Source organism: Mytilinidion resinicola (assembly GCF_010093595.1).
Source record: "Mytilinidion resinicola strain CBS 304.34 unplaced genomic scaffold BDZ99scaffold_2, whole genome shotgun sequence".
Taxonomy (NCBI): Eukaryota; Fungi; Ascomycota; class Dothideomycetes; order Mytilinidiales; family Mytilinidiaceae; genus Mytilinidion; species Mytilinidion resinicola.
The window spans coordinates 1,409,031-1,424,741 of record NW_022985438.1 but is presented as its reverse complement, the minus strand read 5'-3'; the positions used below and the strand labels follow the sequence as shown (position 1 = coordinate 1,424,741).

At 52.3% G+C, this 15,711-nt stretch overlaps 6 protein-coding genes across 6 annotated transcripts; 3 read left to right on the top strand and 3 right to left on the bottom strand.

Annotated features, from left to right (window-relative positions):
• Window positions 1-372: 372 nt before the first annotated feature.
• BDZ99DRAFT_471372 (uncharacterized protein) lies at window positions 373-4,402 on the top strand (the record flags this gene model as incomplete). Its single annotated transcript, XM_033721720.1, has 5 exons — window positions 373-410; window positions 462-1,775; window positions 1,841-2,801; window positions 2,854-3,549; window positions 3,659-4,402. 5 exons carry the CDS (start codon window positions 373-375, stop codon window positions 4,400-4,402), a joined length of 3,753 nt encoding a protein of 1,250 aa, XP_033583061.1.
• A 760-nt stretch (window positions 4,403-5,162) lies between these two features.
• Window positions 5,163-8,089, bottom strand: BDZ99DRAFT_433035 (uncharacterized protein; the record flags this gene model as incomplete). Its single annotated transcript, XM_033717372.1, has 3 exons — window positions 5,163-6,807; window positions 6,866-7,063; window positions 7,141-8,089. 3 exons carry the CDS (start codon window positions 8,087-8,089, stop codon window positions 5,531-5,533), a joined length of 2,424 nt encoding a protein of 807 aa, XP_033583060.1. The 3' UTR covers window positions 5,163-5,530.
• A 659-nt stretch (window positions 8,090-8,748) lies between these two features.
• BDZ99DRAFT_128777 (glutathione transferase) lies at window positions 8,749-10,503 on the bottom strand. Its single transcript, XM_033712599.1, has 5 exons — window positions 10,187-10,503; window positions 9,937-10,056; window positions 9,474-9,730; window positions 9,222-9,421; window positions 8,749-9,168 (listed from the first exon to the last, which is right to left on the bottom strand). Exons 1-5 carry the CDS (start codon window positions 10,228-10,230, stop codon window positions 8,995-8,997), a joined length of 795 nt encoding a protein of 264 aa, XP_033583059.1. The 5' UTR covers window positions 10,231-10,503; the 3' UTR covers window positions 8,749-8,994.
• A 274-nt stretch (window positions 10,504-10,777) lies between these two features.
• On the top strand, window positions 10,778-11,725 carry BDZ99DRAFT_565965 (uncharacterized protein; the record flags this gene model as incomplete). The annotated part of the gene is made up of 4 exons (XM_033727533.1): window positions 10,778-10,890; window positions 10,946-10,992; window positions 11,059-11,174; window positions 11,354-11,725. The coding sequence occupies 4 exons, from the start codon at window positions 10,778-10,780 to the stop codon at window positions 11,405-11,407; spliced, it is 330 nt and encodes a 109-aa protein (XP_033583058.1). The 3' UTR covers window positions 11,408-11,725.
• A 267-nt stretch (window positions 11,726-11,992) lies between these two features.
• BDZ99DRAFT_565964 (uncharacterized protein) lies at window positions 11,993-14,004 on the top strand. Its single transcript, XM_033727532.1, has 2 exons — window positions 11,993-12,241; window positions 12,291-14,004. Exons 1-2 carry the CDS (start codon window positions 12,199-12,201, stop codon window positions 13,808-13,810), a joined length of 1,563 nt encoding a protein of 520 aa, XP_033583057.1. The 5' UTR covers window positions 11,993-12,198; the 3' UTR covers window positions 13,811-14,004.
• A 52-nt stretch (window positions 14,005-14,056) lies between these two features.
• BDZ99DRAFT_458004 (uncharacterized protein) lies at window positions 14,057-15,559 on the bottom strand. The gene is made up of 3 exons (XM_033718817.1): window positions 15,428-15,559; window positions 15,029-15,381; window positions 14,057-14,739 (listed from the first exon to the last, which is right to left on the bottom strand). Exons 2-3 carry the CDS (start codon window positions 15,224-15,226, stop codon window positions 14,251-14,253), a joined length of 687 nt encoding a protein of 228 aa, XP_033583056.1. The 5' UTR covers window positions 15,227-15,381; window positions 15,428-15,559; the 3' UTR covers window positions 14,057-14,250.
• Window positions 15,560-15,711: the final 152 nt, after the last annotated feature.

Sequence of the window (15,711 nt, the reverse complement as noted above, 5' to 3'; positions counted from 1 at the left end):
TCACTCATCATCCCCTCTCCTCCCAAAGTCGCCGACTTTGCGGGGAAACAACTCCGAAAAGCCCACTACATTGTCAAGACGACTCGTCAGTTCTTTCGGGCCATGTTGTAATGAGAGAGACCCTTTCATACGGCCATGACGCACGTGGCGGTCAACCGTATCCGGCGTCACGTTCCTCGGAGCGTCCCTCGCACGCGACGATCGATCGAGAAAGGTTGCCATTGCGTGCCGACGATCCGGCATCAGGGTCGCCGAGAGGGCATGTCGAATATTCTAAGCCCCCTGCTTCCTGTCCCTTATGGCGCTTTTTCGAACTTAGTTTGTACTTTGGAGGCGTGTAATCGCAGGAGTACACAGGACTGAGCAACCATCATGCGCCCAGAGGCTACCCGCGAGAGGGATCTCTATCGGTATGTTTCATAGTGCCCCACGTGTTGGTCGATTGCTGATTGCAGACACAGATACTATCAGCCATGGCTGGACGCTCAAAGCCTCGTCGAAGTCCTCAATCAAGAGCGAGAGGCAGACACATGGGGCCTCACGTACAAAGGCTACCAGCCACGATCCTCCCGCGACAAGGCTCTCACGTCTTGGGCACAACTTGCAACGCTTCGCCTCAACGTCAGACGAGGGATGGTCTCCCTGATAGACTCATCACAGCAATTTATATTGGCCGAGGCGACAAAGTCGCTTTCCCTAGTGTCCGACAATCGGTTCAAATTAGGGGATGAGGTATGGCTGGGAAACACCATAATAGCGAGGTGCGATGGCGTCTGTCACCATACCTTCGCGTCCACCTACACTGCCCTGGAAGAGGATGGTAGTACATACACCGCAGAGGCACTAGTCGTTCCTGATTTGCGCCTTGACGACCGCTTCAAGAATCGAGACTATGTTAAGGGCACTCCGGGCGTGTACTTTTACGCTGGGGTTCCTATAAAAACGAAGGCTGGACACAAGATCGGTGTGTATGCCGTGTCGAGTGATAAGCCTCGTTTTGGCCTAGACGCAGACGAATTGAGGTTTATGGAAGACGTTGCTGCTACAGTTATGGAGCACCTAGAAATGGCAAAAGACCGAGACGATCGAAACAATGGGGAGAAAATGGTGCGTGGTTTGGCACAGTTCATAGAGGGCATGTGTTCTACGGAAGATCTTGAAGAAGACCTGCCTCCAAAGCCACCCCTTCAGAGGACCTCCAGCCTAACCTCATCTCCACACACTGTTTCCGTGATGGAACGCCAGACTGAGAACTCTCGAGTTGATATCATCGATCAAACCGAGGTCACCGAAATCCCAACTGTGCCGAACAACGCAACTGACCCTCTTCCAAGGGATGCACCCACAAATGCAGCCTCCACGCCCCAACCTACTGAGCATGACGCCGCCAGAGTGTTCTCTCGTGCAGCGCAAATAATCCACGACTCTACCCGGGCAGATGGTGTTGTTTTCTTCTCTACCACCGCGAGCAACCTCATAGGGCATTCTCCAGACACGTCCACATCTGGAAATCCTATGGATGTGACCGATGAGTCCCCGTCGTCGGTGACTGATAACGAGATGCAACCCCTGCAGCGGAGACGCCGTGATAGAGCGAATTCAAGAGCCTTATTATCATCTGACAGTGGTACTGGAGATAACGATTCCATTGTACAGAAGAAGAGCTTTTGTCCAGTGGTCGCCTGTTCTATCTCTGATGAAACAGCTCACAAGTCGAAGCTCTCCTACAAGAGCTTTGCTCTCACTGAAGAAAGCATGCAAAGATACATCAGAAGGTGTGTCCCTTGTGTGCTTAGCTCCCGTAGCCACTACGAGTGCTCGTACTAACTCACCTTACTAGATTCCCGTATGGAAAGTTCTTTAGCTTTACAGAGCACGGATCTGGTATCAGCTCTGGGGACGAAAGCCATGGCGAGGTCATGGATCGTATTCGTGGGGATGATAAACGTGTTAGTTCGATAAAAAGATCTAAGCATGAGCCATTCGTACCTACGGAGCTTCTGAAAGTTCTCCCTGATGTTCGGAGCCTGATTTTCTTGCCACTGTGGGATTTCTCGGAAGGAAAGTACGTCGCCGGGGCTTTCATCTGGACTGATCAGATTGGCCGTCTCATGAATCCAGATAACGAGTTACCGTATCTGAAAGCCTTTGGTAATAGTATCATGAGCGAAATCGCACGCCAAAACGCCCAAAAATCGGACCTTGCAAAAACCACTTTCATTGCTTCGATCAGCCATGAGTTGAGATCGCCTCTGCATGGGATTCTAGGATCTGTGGAGTTCCTCCATGATACTGTCATGGATGCCTATCAAACGGGTCTGCTCTCTTCCATCGAAACGTGCGGCAAGACTCTCCTGGACACAATCGATCACGTCTTAGATTATGCTAAGATTAATAAATTGAGGAAGGCCAACACTCGAAAGAAAACAGGAGCTATAAGATCTCGTCGAAATAGCGGCGTCGATAGTAACAACATCATAGGATTGACTGTCGACTTCGATCTGAGTGTTTTAGTTGAAGAGGTCGTCGACGCTGTGTGTGCCGGTCATGCGTTCAAAAGAGCACACCCCCGCAACTTTCATGACCCCGACGTATCGCAGGACGCATCCGGTCCTCCAAGCTTAGTAGTGACAGCTGCGACTAGTGTTCCCACAACCAGCGCATCACCACTACCACAAGAATACGCAGGTGATGAAGTTTTAGTGGTTCTAGATGTTGACCCTAGACCAAGTTGGAATGTCAAAACTCAACCTGGAGCTCTCCGGCGCGTCGTTATGAATTTACTCGGCAACGCACTCAAAGTAAGCTCACATCTTGTCAATCTCTACGCGACTTGTTAATAACAGGTTCTAGTACACAAATAAAGGGCATATCATAGTTTCTCTGAAAGCCGAGGCAGAGACAAATCCTTCAACCATCAATGTTCGACTCCGCTTCGTTGACACCGGAAAGGGCATGTCAGTGGAATATCAACGTACCAAGCTCTTCTCCCCCTTTTCGCAGGAAGACCCTTTCTCGGTTGGAACTGGCCTTGGACTCAGCATTGTGCGTCAGATTATAAACTCACTAGGAGGCTCTATTACCGTTAAGAGCATTCAGTTCGTCGGAACTGATATCGACGTTGTATTGAGTCTTCCCATTGCCGAGAGTCCTGTAATTCAACCAGAGCCTGCAATCTCCTCAGTAGCTGCATCCACGAAAGGACTGGCCCTATGCCTTCTCCATCACGACGATGAAGGCGAGGTTCCACAGTCTGAAAACGCGCGGCTTGTTCATGCATCTCTCGAGGAAACTTCTTTACATTGGTTTGACATGAATGTCATTCGTTCGCCGAATGCGAACGGTGTCTCTGCGGACATATTCCTTTATGCTGAGCCGCCATCGTTAGATACGTACTTGACCCGACATGGCCCGATCCCAAAATCGACTCGAGGGGATAATCCAAAGCATGCCCCCATCATAGTCATTTGCCCGAGTGCAACTAGGGCATTGGAATTCAAATCGTCGTTGATGGCCGAAGGAAGAGTGGTCGAAGCTATACCACAGCCTGTACGTACCTCAAGTTTTATCTTCTCACCGGACACAAGAAACTGCTGCTTGCAGCCCTATCTAAAACTCCTGTATATGTTAATCCTCTGTGAGACTAATATGTAAATAGTGCGGACCAAGAAAGCTAGCCAGAGTCCTTCAAAAGTGTCTAGATGACATACATAGCATCAGCAACGGAACCTACGATGGCCAGGCGTCATCAATACCAAGGATCGCGTCTGCCCCTCCCAAAGCGTCTCAGCAAGTCACCAATCCTCCTTCCACGAGCATCAACAAGGATCGCCTTGCGATGGCACCCCGGCGACAATCAGAACACATAGACCCGTTAAGTTCTCACCAGGAAGGAGTCATTACCATGAGCTCGCTCTCCACCGTCACCAACGCCAATCCCGTCTCCAACCCACCCCCAGGAAATAAATCTCTCCGCCCCACTCCCACCCGCACCCCCTCTGCCCGCCAACCCCAAGACCCCGTCCGCGTCCTCCTCGTCGACGACAACCCCATCAACCTGCAACTCCTCGTCATGTTCATGAAAAAGCACAAACTCCCCTACGCCTCCGCCCGCAACGGGCTCGAAGCCCTCGAGACCTACAAAAGCGCGTGCGAAGACCCTAGCAAACGCTTCGACTTCGTACTCATGGACATTTCGATGCCGGTGATGGACGGCTTGGAGAGCACACGGCATATCCGCGCTTTTGAGGAAGGACGGGAGGTGGCGGCGCCGGCGACGATCATCGCGTTGACGGGGCTGGCGAGCGCGCAGGCGCAGCAGGAGGCGTTGCGGAGTGGGGTTAATCATTATCTGCCGAAGCCGGTGAAGTTTCAGGAGTTGAGGGAGTTGTTGGATACGTGAAGGGGTGGAGCATGACACCGTCTGAAGAAGGATGAGATGTTTACCGCGACATTCCCCACTCTGCTGCGACCGCTTTAGGCTCAGAGCGCCCGAAGAGAGCGAGAGCCCTTTGTGTTTGGCGGGCATCAGGACTCGATGGCTACGCAAGAAAACACACATCGTGCCAGATTTTGCGGCCACTGGGCGCATATGCGGTAGGGACGCAACGTCTAAGAATTACGCCATCTACGTACTTCGATTGGGCAGTCCTTGCATCGGAAGCGTCCTCGATACAAGTAGGCTTCATGAGGACGTGGATGGGGAACTTGCCGGGGGTCAGGAGCTTTTGAACTAAAAGCGTGATGAAGTAGTCATGCGTTGTGGCCACACTTTCGGTCGAAACGAGGGGATCTTATAGCGAAAGCATGGTCAACGCAAATACGTGTTGAGGTCACGCTTTCGGTCTAAATGGGTGATCTTGGAGCGAAAGCGTGCCGCATGGAGAACGCTCTTGGTCGAAGATGTCCTAATGTCACCAATGTTACAATTGTTACAGATGGTGCTAATGTTACTAATTGGACCGAAAGTGGTTATAAAAAGGGCATGTCTGGTGGTCACGCGGCGTGGTTAAAAACAGCAACATTTTGATGCAGCGTGGACGCATTCATGTAATATTAGGTCGAAAGTGCTGTCAGGCTGTCAGCCTTAAGAGAAGAAATGGAGAAATTATCGCTGAATTGCGAAATAGGCTAGAAGAGTAGCAAAGAGGTCTAGCACAACCGTTGAATAAAGCACGAGGAGGCACACGACTTCACACTTGAAGAGGAGGATGGAGTCATGACTTGCTGATATACGACTCTATGTGAACATGTGAAGAGGAACTCGAATCGATGTAAACTTAGCGAGGGCGCAATTACACAACTGGCTCAATCAAACAGTCGGGACCCTTCATCAATCTAAGCCACGTAGGAAAGAGAAGATATCTACAGAGACCCGCCACTCGCATCCAGGCCTCCAGCCTTACCGTACAAGAACTCCAATGCACATGCAAGGCAACCCAGATATCCAAAACCCATATAAACACAATGTCCAACGAAGCGAAAGTAATGTAGCCGCCCAGCGACTCGAATTCGAACGTGCCTTTCAAAATCAACTCAAAAAACCCCTCCGCCTATTCCTCGTCCTTTCACACGACATAGCCTCGATTCTCACCGGACACATAACAATTTGCATCCTGCCGATCTCGCCATCAACAGGCTCGACCCTCAATCGCCAATGCCCCTTCTTGACAATCCACTCGCGCTCCTCCTCTTCCCGCCTCGCACCACCCCACACCCACTCATCGTCTTCTTCTTCTAGTTCTTCCATTGTTTCATCGCCGTCTCCATCTGTATTCTTAGAGCTGCCCTTCACTCGCTGGACGCCTAACACGCCATTCTCACCACTTGTAACCTCCACAGCCACGCCGTCAACCTCGATCCACGCATCGGATTCCCATCGCACCCGCACTCGATTCTCGCTGAGCCCTGAGTTCGCTGGCGACATTGGCTGCGCCGCGACACCGCCACCATTCTGCAGCATCATGAGCCCGAGTGGTTGAGTAGCTGGGAGGCCCATTTTCGCAGCCGCAACGGAAAATAGGCTTGTGATACGCGCAAGGGTTTGACCGTGGAAGGTGGCGCGGAGGTCGAGAGATGGCGAAGAAGAAGAGGACGTGGTGGGTGAGATAGGAAAATGCAGGCGGGTCGATTCCTGGGATCCGATTTCGAGAATGAGCACATTCGTGTTTGCGTGCTCGTCCGTGTAGGGGCGCGCGTAGGAGACAGTACCGGAGCCGATAGTAGACGATGCAGTACTCGAGGTGGTGGAGTGCGGCGTTGGTGTAGGCGGCTTGCTCAAAGGCGCAAAGCCAGGGGCGGGAGAAGCATTGCTCGAGTTCGAGGTCGTGGCGATGTTGTAAGCATGCGTATCGGGTTTGAAGCTGACGCCAGACTGCCGAATGTCTTCGAGTCGGATGAGAATCTCGGAGGTGCCGCGTGCTAGGTTGAAGCTGATCTCGCAGGGAATGAGACGCTGTTCGAGTCCCTTTAGATGGAAGTACCGCGCGTCCCGCAGTAGTTCTGCGCGGTGGCTCTCGTCGCGGATGTGCACTTGATAGCCTTGCAAAAGCTTCAAGACTTCGGCGAATATGTCGCCGTTGCGACTTGGGACGGCTGGAGGGGTGATGGACGGTGGGCGAAGTAGCTGATCACGGTCAAGACCGGGAAATACTTCAGTTGGCGTGGTGAAGAATTGAGCAAAACCCAGGGAGAAGTAATTGGGACTGTCGCCGGGGGACGAGAATAGGTCACGTGGGATTTGAAAGTCACGATGGCCTACACGGATGAAGATGTCCATGCTAAAGAGTTGCTTTGTTAGGCGTGGCACTGTATTTTGCCTTGTTAGCTGTATGCGAGCATAATGTGTTGATAGGGGAGAACCTACGACTGTAAAATTGCGCATCAGCGAATAATCTTACGAAATGCTGAGGATCGCGAGGCTTGACATGATAGCCTTGCAGATGCAAGGATATATCTCGAAAGGTTACCGGATCTCGGTCGATATAAAGCGTTCTCAGGTCACCAGCGCGACCAGTCGTATGGTGTAGCTGCTCGCCGAAAAAATGCGAGAAGTATGAGGGTGCTCTAGAATTCTCAGTTCATCTATACTAGCGGAGAATTGCAGTAATAAAAGGACTATAACGGGTGCTGAAAACTTACCATCAGAAGATATCGATGCGCCTGATAATCTGAACAACTCGGAACCAATTTGTATGGGAAACACCTTCCCAGCAGGTAACTGGCTGGGGTCCCTCCCTGATGGCGCTTCAACAATTCTTCGAGATCGGACATGCTCAGACTGCCGGCTATTACTCGCTACAGCCTTATCCGATTTCCTACGAGTAACATCACCGCTTGTTCCCTCACCCGTCCCTGCCGTCACGGTTGTAGTCTGGGCTGACGCCATAGATGTTGAAGGTCGTCGATCACTGCTAGCTGAAGCTATTGCGGGAGCATTCGCGGAAGCAGAAGAGGAAGATCGTGACTTGGTGGGTCGTTTTGCGGCGGGCTGCTGGATGTCGGGCAAGTGGGAGCTGACGCCAGCTGAAGTCGCGGAGCTGGGTTCTGAAGGAGCTTTCCTCTTCACAGAGGCCGTGGTCGTGGTGACGGTAGGCCGCTGCTGCGGCGGTGGAGGCGGCGACAGAGGATTTTGGGTGGGCGCTGTCGCAGTATTGGGTGTGTGGAGCGGGGACTGGTATATCGGCTCGTGAACGGATACAGGGAGCGGAATGCTGAAGTCCTGGGAGGGATTGTTCTGGTTCTGAAGCTCTTGGACTAGCTCCCCCTGGGGCTCGTAGTGGTGGGCGAACTCAGAGAAGTCAATTGAGTTGTTCCAGTCCCATACCAGAGGTCCACCTGGGCTGTACCCGTAGTTGGCGAATGCGTCAGGCGATTGCTGCTGGTTGTAACCCCTCAGAAGGGCGTCTGGCGCGGTTTGGTGCGCGTCAGAAGGCGCATTGGACGCGTTGGTGGTACTCTCAGGATCATAGCGGGTGGTGGACTGCGAAGCTGTGTTGGTTGTCGCAGCGTCAGCACCGTGTGCGAAGTCCTGGTCAGTGCTCTGGAATGCGAAGTCTCTGGATGAAGTGAAGCCAGTCTGTTCCGGCATTGACTGGGTCGCGCAAGAAGCGGACGTTTGTCCTGACCTCGCCTGGTACTCTCGCTGCCGAGTGGTGATGGAAATATGACAGAGGAATTGCGGGTGGAGTTGGAGCGTTCTAGGGTACTATTCTCGGAATGCTAGTGCAGATGGATACGGGAACTGGTGGGATCAGTAAAGAAGCAAAACCGAACCTGCGATATTTCTATGGCGATGATGGGAACTGGCAACAGCAAGGCATCCTGCCAGCGACGGCAGGCCGTATATATGGCTAACAAAGCAGCACTGAAATCACCATTTTGGCTTGCTGCTGTAATCCGCGTCGGCATCCACTTGGGCGCCGACGCACGAGCAGCGGACTCGGCTTATCACAGCTCGTACGAAACACCCGTTATAGCAGTGTTCTGGAAGAATCTGGGGTAGGTAAGCAGTGAGGCTGATGATTCGGCCGCCGCGACGCTCCAAACACCATGCCCGCGGCCGCTTGTGTGGCTGATGCTTATGCTTGCACGAGCTGATTTGGAACGTCGAGGGAGGATCCTGATGCTATAGAGACGCTGAGGCCGAGCTACATCGGTGAGTCGCCGTCATCGCCCTCTCCACGGGGCGTGTCCTCACTTCAGCGCCTCGCCTGTCTCAAAAAAGATACGTCTGACGTGTGCCGATCCCTGGAGCCAGTCCGGATCGCATGTCTGTTGGCGCGCTTCCAGCGGTCCGCATATCGATTGAGGACACTGACCAATATTAGGGCATGTCATCTCGCTGCATGTGCGTGTCTAAGAGCATGAAAGGCCCCCCGTGGTAGGTTTACGTGGAGGCCTTGATAGTACTGCGTATACGGTATATACGCTTAAACCCCAATCTAAACAAGGCCGCGAAAGGAGAGGCCCTCGTTCCACACTCCCATCTCTTGCTTAGAACTTGGCCTTGCTAATGGGAACGTATGGCTCGCCAGTTGCTTCAGTCACCTTCTCGGCCGCTCTCTTGTTGGCGTCCCGCTGCTGCATCCGGATGATCCAATGGTATACATTTGGATGTGACTGTTCAGTAATAGGCACCCGCTGCATCGCCCCTTCCAGTCCAAATATCTGTTGAACCAGATCAGTAGGTGGTATCTTCTTGGATTGGATAATCTATTTACCATCATGATGTCGGCGCCGGTAAGACTGTTGCCACAGAAGAAGCCTCCACCATTGGGAGCCGTCGCCAGCTGTTCTTCCAAGAACGCTAAATGCCCTTTGATTTGGGGCATCACGAAGCTGCCATCGATCTTGTTCGCTATAGCTCCGCTGATCATGCCGATTGGCTTCAGGAAGAAAGGCACTGGTGCATTTCGCATGTCTTGAACCGAATGAGACCGTGTAACAACATCTGCTATCGGGTGGCCACTTACTCTGAGTCAAGAGGGACATGAGCAGCATAGTCATGAAGCTGCCCTCGGCGTAGTGCATGTAGTATCGATACCGTTGCCACTCTTCCGTCTCGGCTCCTATTACACCCTCTTTCCCCTCAGGATATCTTTTTGGGATCATCCACTTCCCAAAGTACTCGGTTAAATATTCGACAATGACTCCCGACTCAGCGACAACAATATGCTTGTCCGCACCAGGAGCCTGAACTCCGATCACGGGGGATTTGCCCAATGGGTGACTAAAGGTGGCAATAAGGTTAGCAAATCATTCAGAACCAGAGTGAGGAAACCGTTATTGATTTCTTGTAATAAGTACTGTTGCGTGAGACACTTCTTTCAGGGGATTCCAAGACACCACTGTGGTTGTCTCGAAACACTCCCTGAGTAGTTTTTCAAACAGACAGATTGCTAGGAAACTTTTCATCTGTGTCGGGGGCTTACGTACATATCTTTCAACTCTTGTGGTGCAAGCATGTCTTTGCCTCGCTTAAACACCTTCAATTCATAATCGACCTTGAGTTCCTCCAACAGCCATACGATTCTCTGCGATCGCGACTTGTCAAGCCTGGTCCAAGTTAGCCGGAACTCGACAGCGTTGGTGATTATGCAGCAGGATATATGGAGCACTACAGCAAGGACTTGCATCACACAATGATGACAAAGTGTATTCCTAGGAATGGTGCAGTAGTTCATACCAGTAAAGCGTAACCTTGGCACCTTGATTGGTCTCGGTCGACATCGCGTTCCCTTGATGTGAGTGTGGAAATGAAAGATGGAGCTAATGGTGGTACCACGTTCTCAGGAATCGCTGTCTTGGACCTTAAAAGCGTGGAAAATAGCGGGAGACGGTGTCAAAGATGGCCGTGAAGCGTCTGTTCGGCAGGAGAAAGCCCCGCCCTTTTGCTAGGTTGTGTCTATCGTACGCCGGCATCCTGCGCTACACACAACTAGTTCGGACGTCATGCCGTGGAGTTCTGTGTCCAAATTGATCTAGTAAAAGCGCCAGTCAGGATATCCATTACTATGGAAAGCGGAGCTATCAGCCCATCTTCTTCATGTGGCCTCCGCCGAGCCTCGGAACTGCGGAGATATCAATGAAGATGTTAGAATATGTACATGCATAGGTAAATGACAGTGTGGCAGCAAATTAAACGAGGTCCGTGGGATCAGCCTCGAGAAATAACATATGATGACTTTGCAATGATCGATGCATGGATGTCGTGGAGCTGAAGTCGGCATTTAAAACACAGTTTAATACGTGACGCCAGTCAGTAATCTATCTCGCCATGTTCCGCAACCTGAACGACGACGAACCTCAGCAGACGCCAGCTCCACCAACACATCCGAATCCTTCGAGTGCGCATCGCCAAATCACTCATCATGGCGGGCCACAACAATTGTATGTGTCCATAGACTCTGCGGCCGCCAATTGCTTGAGTGTGATCGCTGACAAGCCCCTCCGCAGCCCTCCATATGGACCCGTCGCTGGTCAAATACGCCAGTAAGATGACCACGGCCCTCAATATCTGAGACTCATAGACCCCATACTCACGATGTCGCCGTACAGACATGTATGTCAACCGACACAAGTACTTCCGATGGACAGGGCGGACCGCCTGGATAACCTTCGCCTACGTCGCTGTCGTTCCGAGCATCGTTGGCTATCTCGCATATACGACCGATGTGAGTCACAACAGCTCTGTTCATAAGAAGGCGCATAGCTATCGTGGGACTCTTTGGAGTTTTGGGTTGCGGCCGAACCACCGGCTCAGCTACCAGAGACACGCGCACGAGTTCACGATTTGGCTTGCTTTCAAGCAAGCAGTATCAGGGTCTAGGATATATCTGACGAGATTTTACAGGGCAAATACGACCTCCGCGGAAAAAGGAGGGGGGATCTGATCAAGGAGTTTTAGACGTGTTGAGGAATGAGGAGCGGCATTCACCATCGGTACTGAGGCCGGATATGGGAGAGCCATCACTTGTACATACTAAACTACAATGCCGAAGCGTTACATCAACCCCACTTTCAATTTTGTAGAGATAAAGTCTCCTTAGACCCCAACTTCTTCCTTGATGACGATTTCGCGGCTCAACGCCTGTTTTGAGAGCCTGCCTTATCAGGCCTATTACGGTGTTTATGAAGCCTCATGCGACGACTTGGATGTACGGTCGGAAACGGGTCTTGATCGAAATATATCAATCAATACCAACCGACGCCATTTCCAGCGATTTACTCAAGAAGAAAGAATGACACATTTCCAACCGCTATGAATTCAACCCTAAAGTACGCTAGATACGGGTCTTTGTCGTATGACGAAGTGGTTTACGTGATAGGAGGGGTTAGCGTTAGGTGTCAAATGCAACAGCTTTCAAAGCCCCTCGCGAACGTTGACGTTCTGTGTGACAACAACTGCCAGGCTGTACGAACCACACCACCCCTATCTATATAAACGCGTAAATTGCATAGCCGAGATATGCCAGTCTTCTGGAAACGCAAATAAGCCCTACAGTCCAATCCCGCGTCAATGGAAAGACATGCCGCTCCTGGCGCACGCTGCACCCCACTCCACCATCATCGTCAGGGTACTTTTCCCCTCACTAGTGGGCATGGCAAGAACGACGGCTTCTGAGGCCGAGTACAAATGACCCTTTCTTCCGCCTCAAAACTATCTCCGATGGCGTATCCTACGACTATCAGCCTTCCATGGCTACCAGATTGCCGGCCTACGTAGATACCGTGATTATTGGTGAGTGCTGGAAGCAAGATCACCAGGCCAGACTAACAAATTTTCTCAGGTGGTGGACCAGCCGCACTGATTCTATCTTTTATCTTACACGGGAACACTCCTTACTATGTGGGAGGCCACCACGATACCATTTTAGACTCCAAACTGTCGGCGCGTCCCAGCCTGCTCGACCTGACGCCAGAACTCTACGCGCACTTCTCGTCATCCCTCCGCTATTCCACTCAAGCATTACCTATCAACACACTACTAGACACGCTCATTCGCCCCAATGCCGACACAGAAATCAACCCAACGTCTTGTATAGAGTGGAGGAATGATCCCGGGAGGGCAATCTCACATATTGCACTTGGCGACGCTGCACAGGCTGGGGGACAATGGGCAGACAATCCTGTATCTGCTAGCTGGAACATCGGGACCCTGAGTTATGCAGAGATGCTATCTCTTCCAGGATTTTCTTACTCAGACTACTATGCTGAGACACGGAAGGAGGCTATCCCTGACTTCATCCGGCCCTCGCGCGCTGATGTAGCAGACTACTACAAGGCATACCCTGCAGCCGTTGGCATACTAGACTCGATACGGACCTCAACAATCGTCGGCCATGTCTCGCGGACGTCTCATGGATTCTACATTGCGTCTCATGGTATATCGTGCAGACATCTCGTCCTAGCATCGGGCATCTTCACCGTCAACATCCCTCCACCTAAGCTCCTAGCGCCCCTAGCTGAACTACTAAACTCCTGCGATCCCTTGCTGGTTATAGGATCAGGATTCTCTGCAGCAGATGTAATACTTTCGACTCCTCCCAATCGGCAGATCATTCATATTTTCCAATGGATTCCCAACCAGCGTCCGTCGCCATTGCGTGGCTGTCACCACACCGCCTATCCAGAGTATGCGACCATCTATCGCCAGATGAAGCTAGCTGTCATGGCTGGTAGGAAGAAAGCACCGTCAAAGTCCCCGCTGATGCGTCAGAAATTGAATCCATTCTTCAACAGCAGAGACTGGGCTACATATCGAGGTCTTCCGAACGCAATGATCGTTGACGTCACCAACGACAACGGGAGGTATGTAGTCAAGATCAAGCTCGAAAGTGGCGACATACTTGAAACCCCCATTGGCCATCTTGAGTACGTCGTAGGCCGGCGGGGCTCCCTCGCCTACTTAGACCAAGCCTTACAAGACGAAGTCCTCGAACCCAACCCTTCAGACTCTGAATCCAATGCCGCAGGACTCATATCCGCGCACACACTCCGGGCCAAAGCAGAAACCGACCTCGAAGTCGCGCCAAATGTCTTCATTATCGGCAGTCTCGCTGGCGATTCGCTCGTCCGGCACGCAGTCGGTGGCTGCGTCTATGCAGCATCAAAAATAATGGACATCGCCTCATCGTCAATATCGTGCTCGAGTAGAACGGGCACTACGACGCCTGTAGGAGCGGCTTCGCCAATCTCAAAGACCGGCAGCCCGCTTCGCGCGAACTGCAACACCCATCAGGACCTGCACCTTGACCGTAGGAAGCTTAAGCGCTCGGTGGATATCGCAAGCGCAGAGAACAAGGTGTGAGCTGAATCGGGCTGGTGGGGAGGCGGCTGGCGGATGCCGTGATTCTAGGATCTTTCTGGGTTAGATTTGTGAGATTATTGGGGCAAACTTTGCTTCCAGCAATCGGGTCGGGCATTTGCTTTTCGCACTTGCATGCTTCAAGGTTTGGGTGGAGGCTGCGGTCGATCTTGGATATCCTGTACATCACACGTCCCTAGTCAGCAAGCAATGACAAGAAGCACTCGCGCATTCACATCGAAACAGAACGGCATATTTTTCATCTACTCGGTTTATGCGCCGCCGCCATGAACTAGAGCATTGATTCGTGATCACGTGATGTCTACTTTTCTCATAAAGTCGTGATGCCGCCAAAGATGACAAAATACCTATGTCGAGAACTCGCCAATGCTGCCTTGTACCCGCCAGGTCTATCATGATTTTGGCAATGTGGTGAGATGGCTCTAGGACGCTGCGAACCCGGCCCTTCCTCTCCCTCGTCCTCTCCCGAACCTAACACTTTTCGGCACAAACTTCAGTGCGGACATTGACGACGTGATACTATCCAAATCCGCGGCAACCTTTGCCTTGCTCTTTCCAGTTTCATTCGCTTTGCTCTCCGGCACACCCTCCTTCATCTCTTCCTCGTCCTCATCTTCATCCTCTTCGCTACTCCCGTCCTCCCCGTCCTTCTCTTCCTCCTCGACGCTCTTCTCGCTCTTCCCCACGCTCACATTCACATTCGATGCCGCCCGCGATCTCGCCGTGGTCGTAGCTGCCGAGCTCCGTCGGCGGTGGTGGCCGGTCCGCAGGAGGGAGTTCCGCTTGTCGAGCCCATCGTTGATGACGAAGAAGTCGTAGTATTTGGGGAACTGGTGCTTGTCGATGAGGTGGAGGCGGCGCTTGTGCGGGGTGCTGCAGAGGCGGTCGCAGTCGGAGACGAAGCAGGCGTACTAGGAGGGTCAGATAGGGTGGTTCATTAGGGTCATGTGGGGTGGAGGGAATGAAGGGGAGGTATTTAGCTCCTTGGGAGAGAAATAAAAGCTAGCGGGACCGGGAAAGTAGGGGGTGGGGTTATGGACAACAGCAATGGGGGTAGTAGAATTGGTAAGAAGGATCAAGGCGCGAAAGACGTGGCATGATATGGATGAGACTAAAAATAGAGGTCGTTTGGTACGGTATCTTTATATGTAGAAAATGTTGTTTAAAATATGGCGAGACACGAAATGGTCGACCTCTTACCGTCTTCTCCCCCCGAGACCTCTTGATCTCGTTCAAAGGATCATGGTTCTCTGCGATATGCAGGCCCAAATAGTGATCAGAGGGAAAGTTCTTGTGGCACTCTTGACAGCGATTGACATGGGCCTTTTGATAATGGACTTCGTAGTCTTCAAACGACGTGAAATCCAACGGCTGGTGCGGCGGGAGGAGGCATTTCATCACGACGTGCTGCTCGTCCGAGGCGCTGCTGGCATCAAGATGGGTGATCTTGGCTGCGCGGCTCTCGTGGTCGGTCGACGCGGGTGACACGGTACGGGAGGCGCGCTCGATATCTAGAACGGGCGAGTCCGCGTCGTCTCCGGACGGGGGGGAGTCTGGCCGTGAGCGCTTGACCATTGTGAGTGTGGTGGTGAGGTTTACTTGGAGGCGCTTGTTCTTTGACGAGCTGTTCCAGTTCCACCTCGCGTCAAGCTGCAGCACGAAAGTGAAGTTGGGCGTGCTACGTGTGTCTGGCAGGGCTGAATCAGGCACGGGCGGAAGGTCTAGCCAGGGTTCCTGGTGGTGAATTGGGGGGACCGTGGCGACTTGGGAGGGGAGTGCGCGCCCAAGGAATCCGTGGTCCGTTCGTCTGTGCTGTCTCGACCAGATCTTCAGTCCACCACCTCACCTCTTCACTCCCCTCGCGGTCAGACAGTCTCTGGCCG

What these genes read in the sequence shown, in the direction of transcription:
- BDZ99DRAFT_565964 (XM_033727532.1), top strand. Translation starts at nt 12,199, where the DNA reads ATGGCTACCAGATTGCCGGCCTACGTAGATACCGTGATTATTG. An exon ending in CGTAGATACCGTGATTATTG is followed by an intron (nt 12,242 to 12,290) that starts GTGAGTGCTGGA and finishes AAATTTTCTCAG; the next exon opens with GTGGTGGACCAGCCGCACTG.
- BDZ99DRAFT_458004 (XM_033718817.1), bottom strand. Translation starts at nt 15,226, where the DNA reads ATGAAATGCCTCCTCCCGCCGCACCAGCCGTTGGATTTCACGTCGTTT. An exon ending in GGTCTCGGGGGGAGAAGACG is followed by an intron (nt 14,740 to 15,028) that starts GTAAGAGGTCGA and finishes TGACCCTCCTAG; the next exon opens with TACGCCTGCTTCGTCTCCGA.
- BDZ99DRAFT_128777 (XM_033712599.1), bottom strand. Translation starts at nt 10,230, where the DNA reads ATGTCGACCGAGACCAATCAAGGTGCCAAGGTTACGCTTTACTG. An exon ending in GCCAAGGTTACGCTTTACTG is followed by an intron (nt 10,057 to 10,186) that starts GTATGAACTACT and finishes AACTTGGACCAG; the next exon opens with GCTTGACAAGTCGCGATCGC. An exon ending in CCACAAGAGTTGAAAGATAT is followed by an intron (nt 9,731 to 9,936) that starts GTACGTAAGCCC and finishes TGCCACCTTTAG; the next exon opens with TCACCCATTGGGCAAATCCC.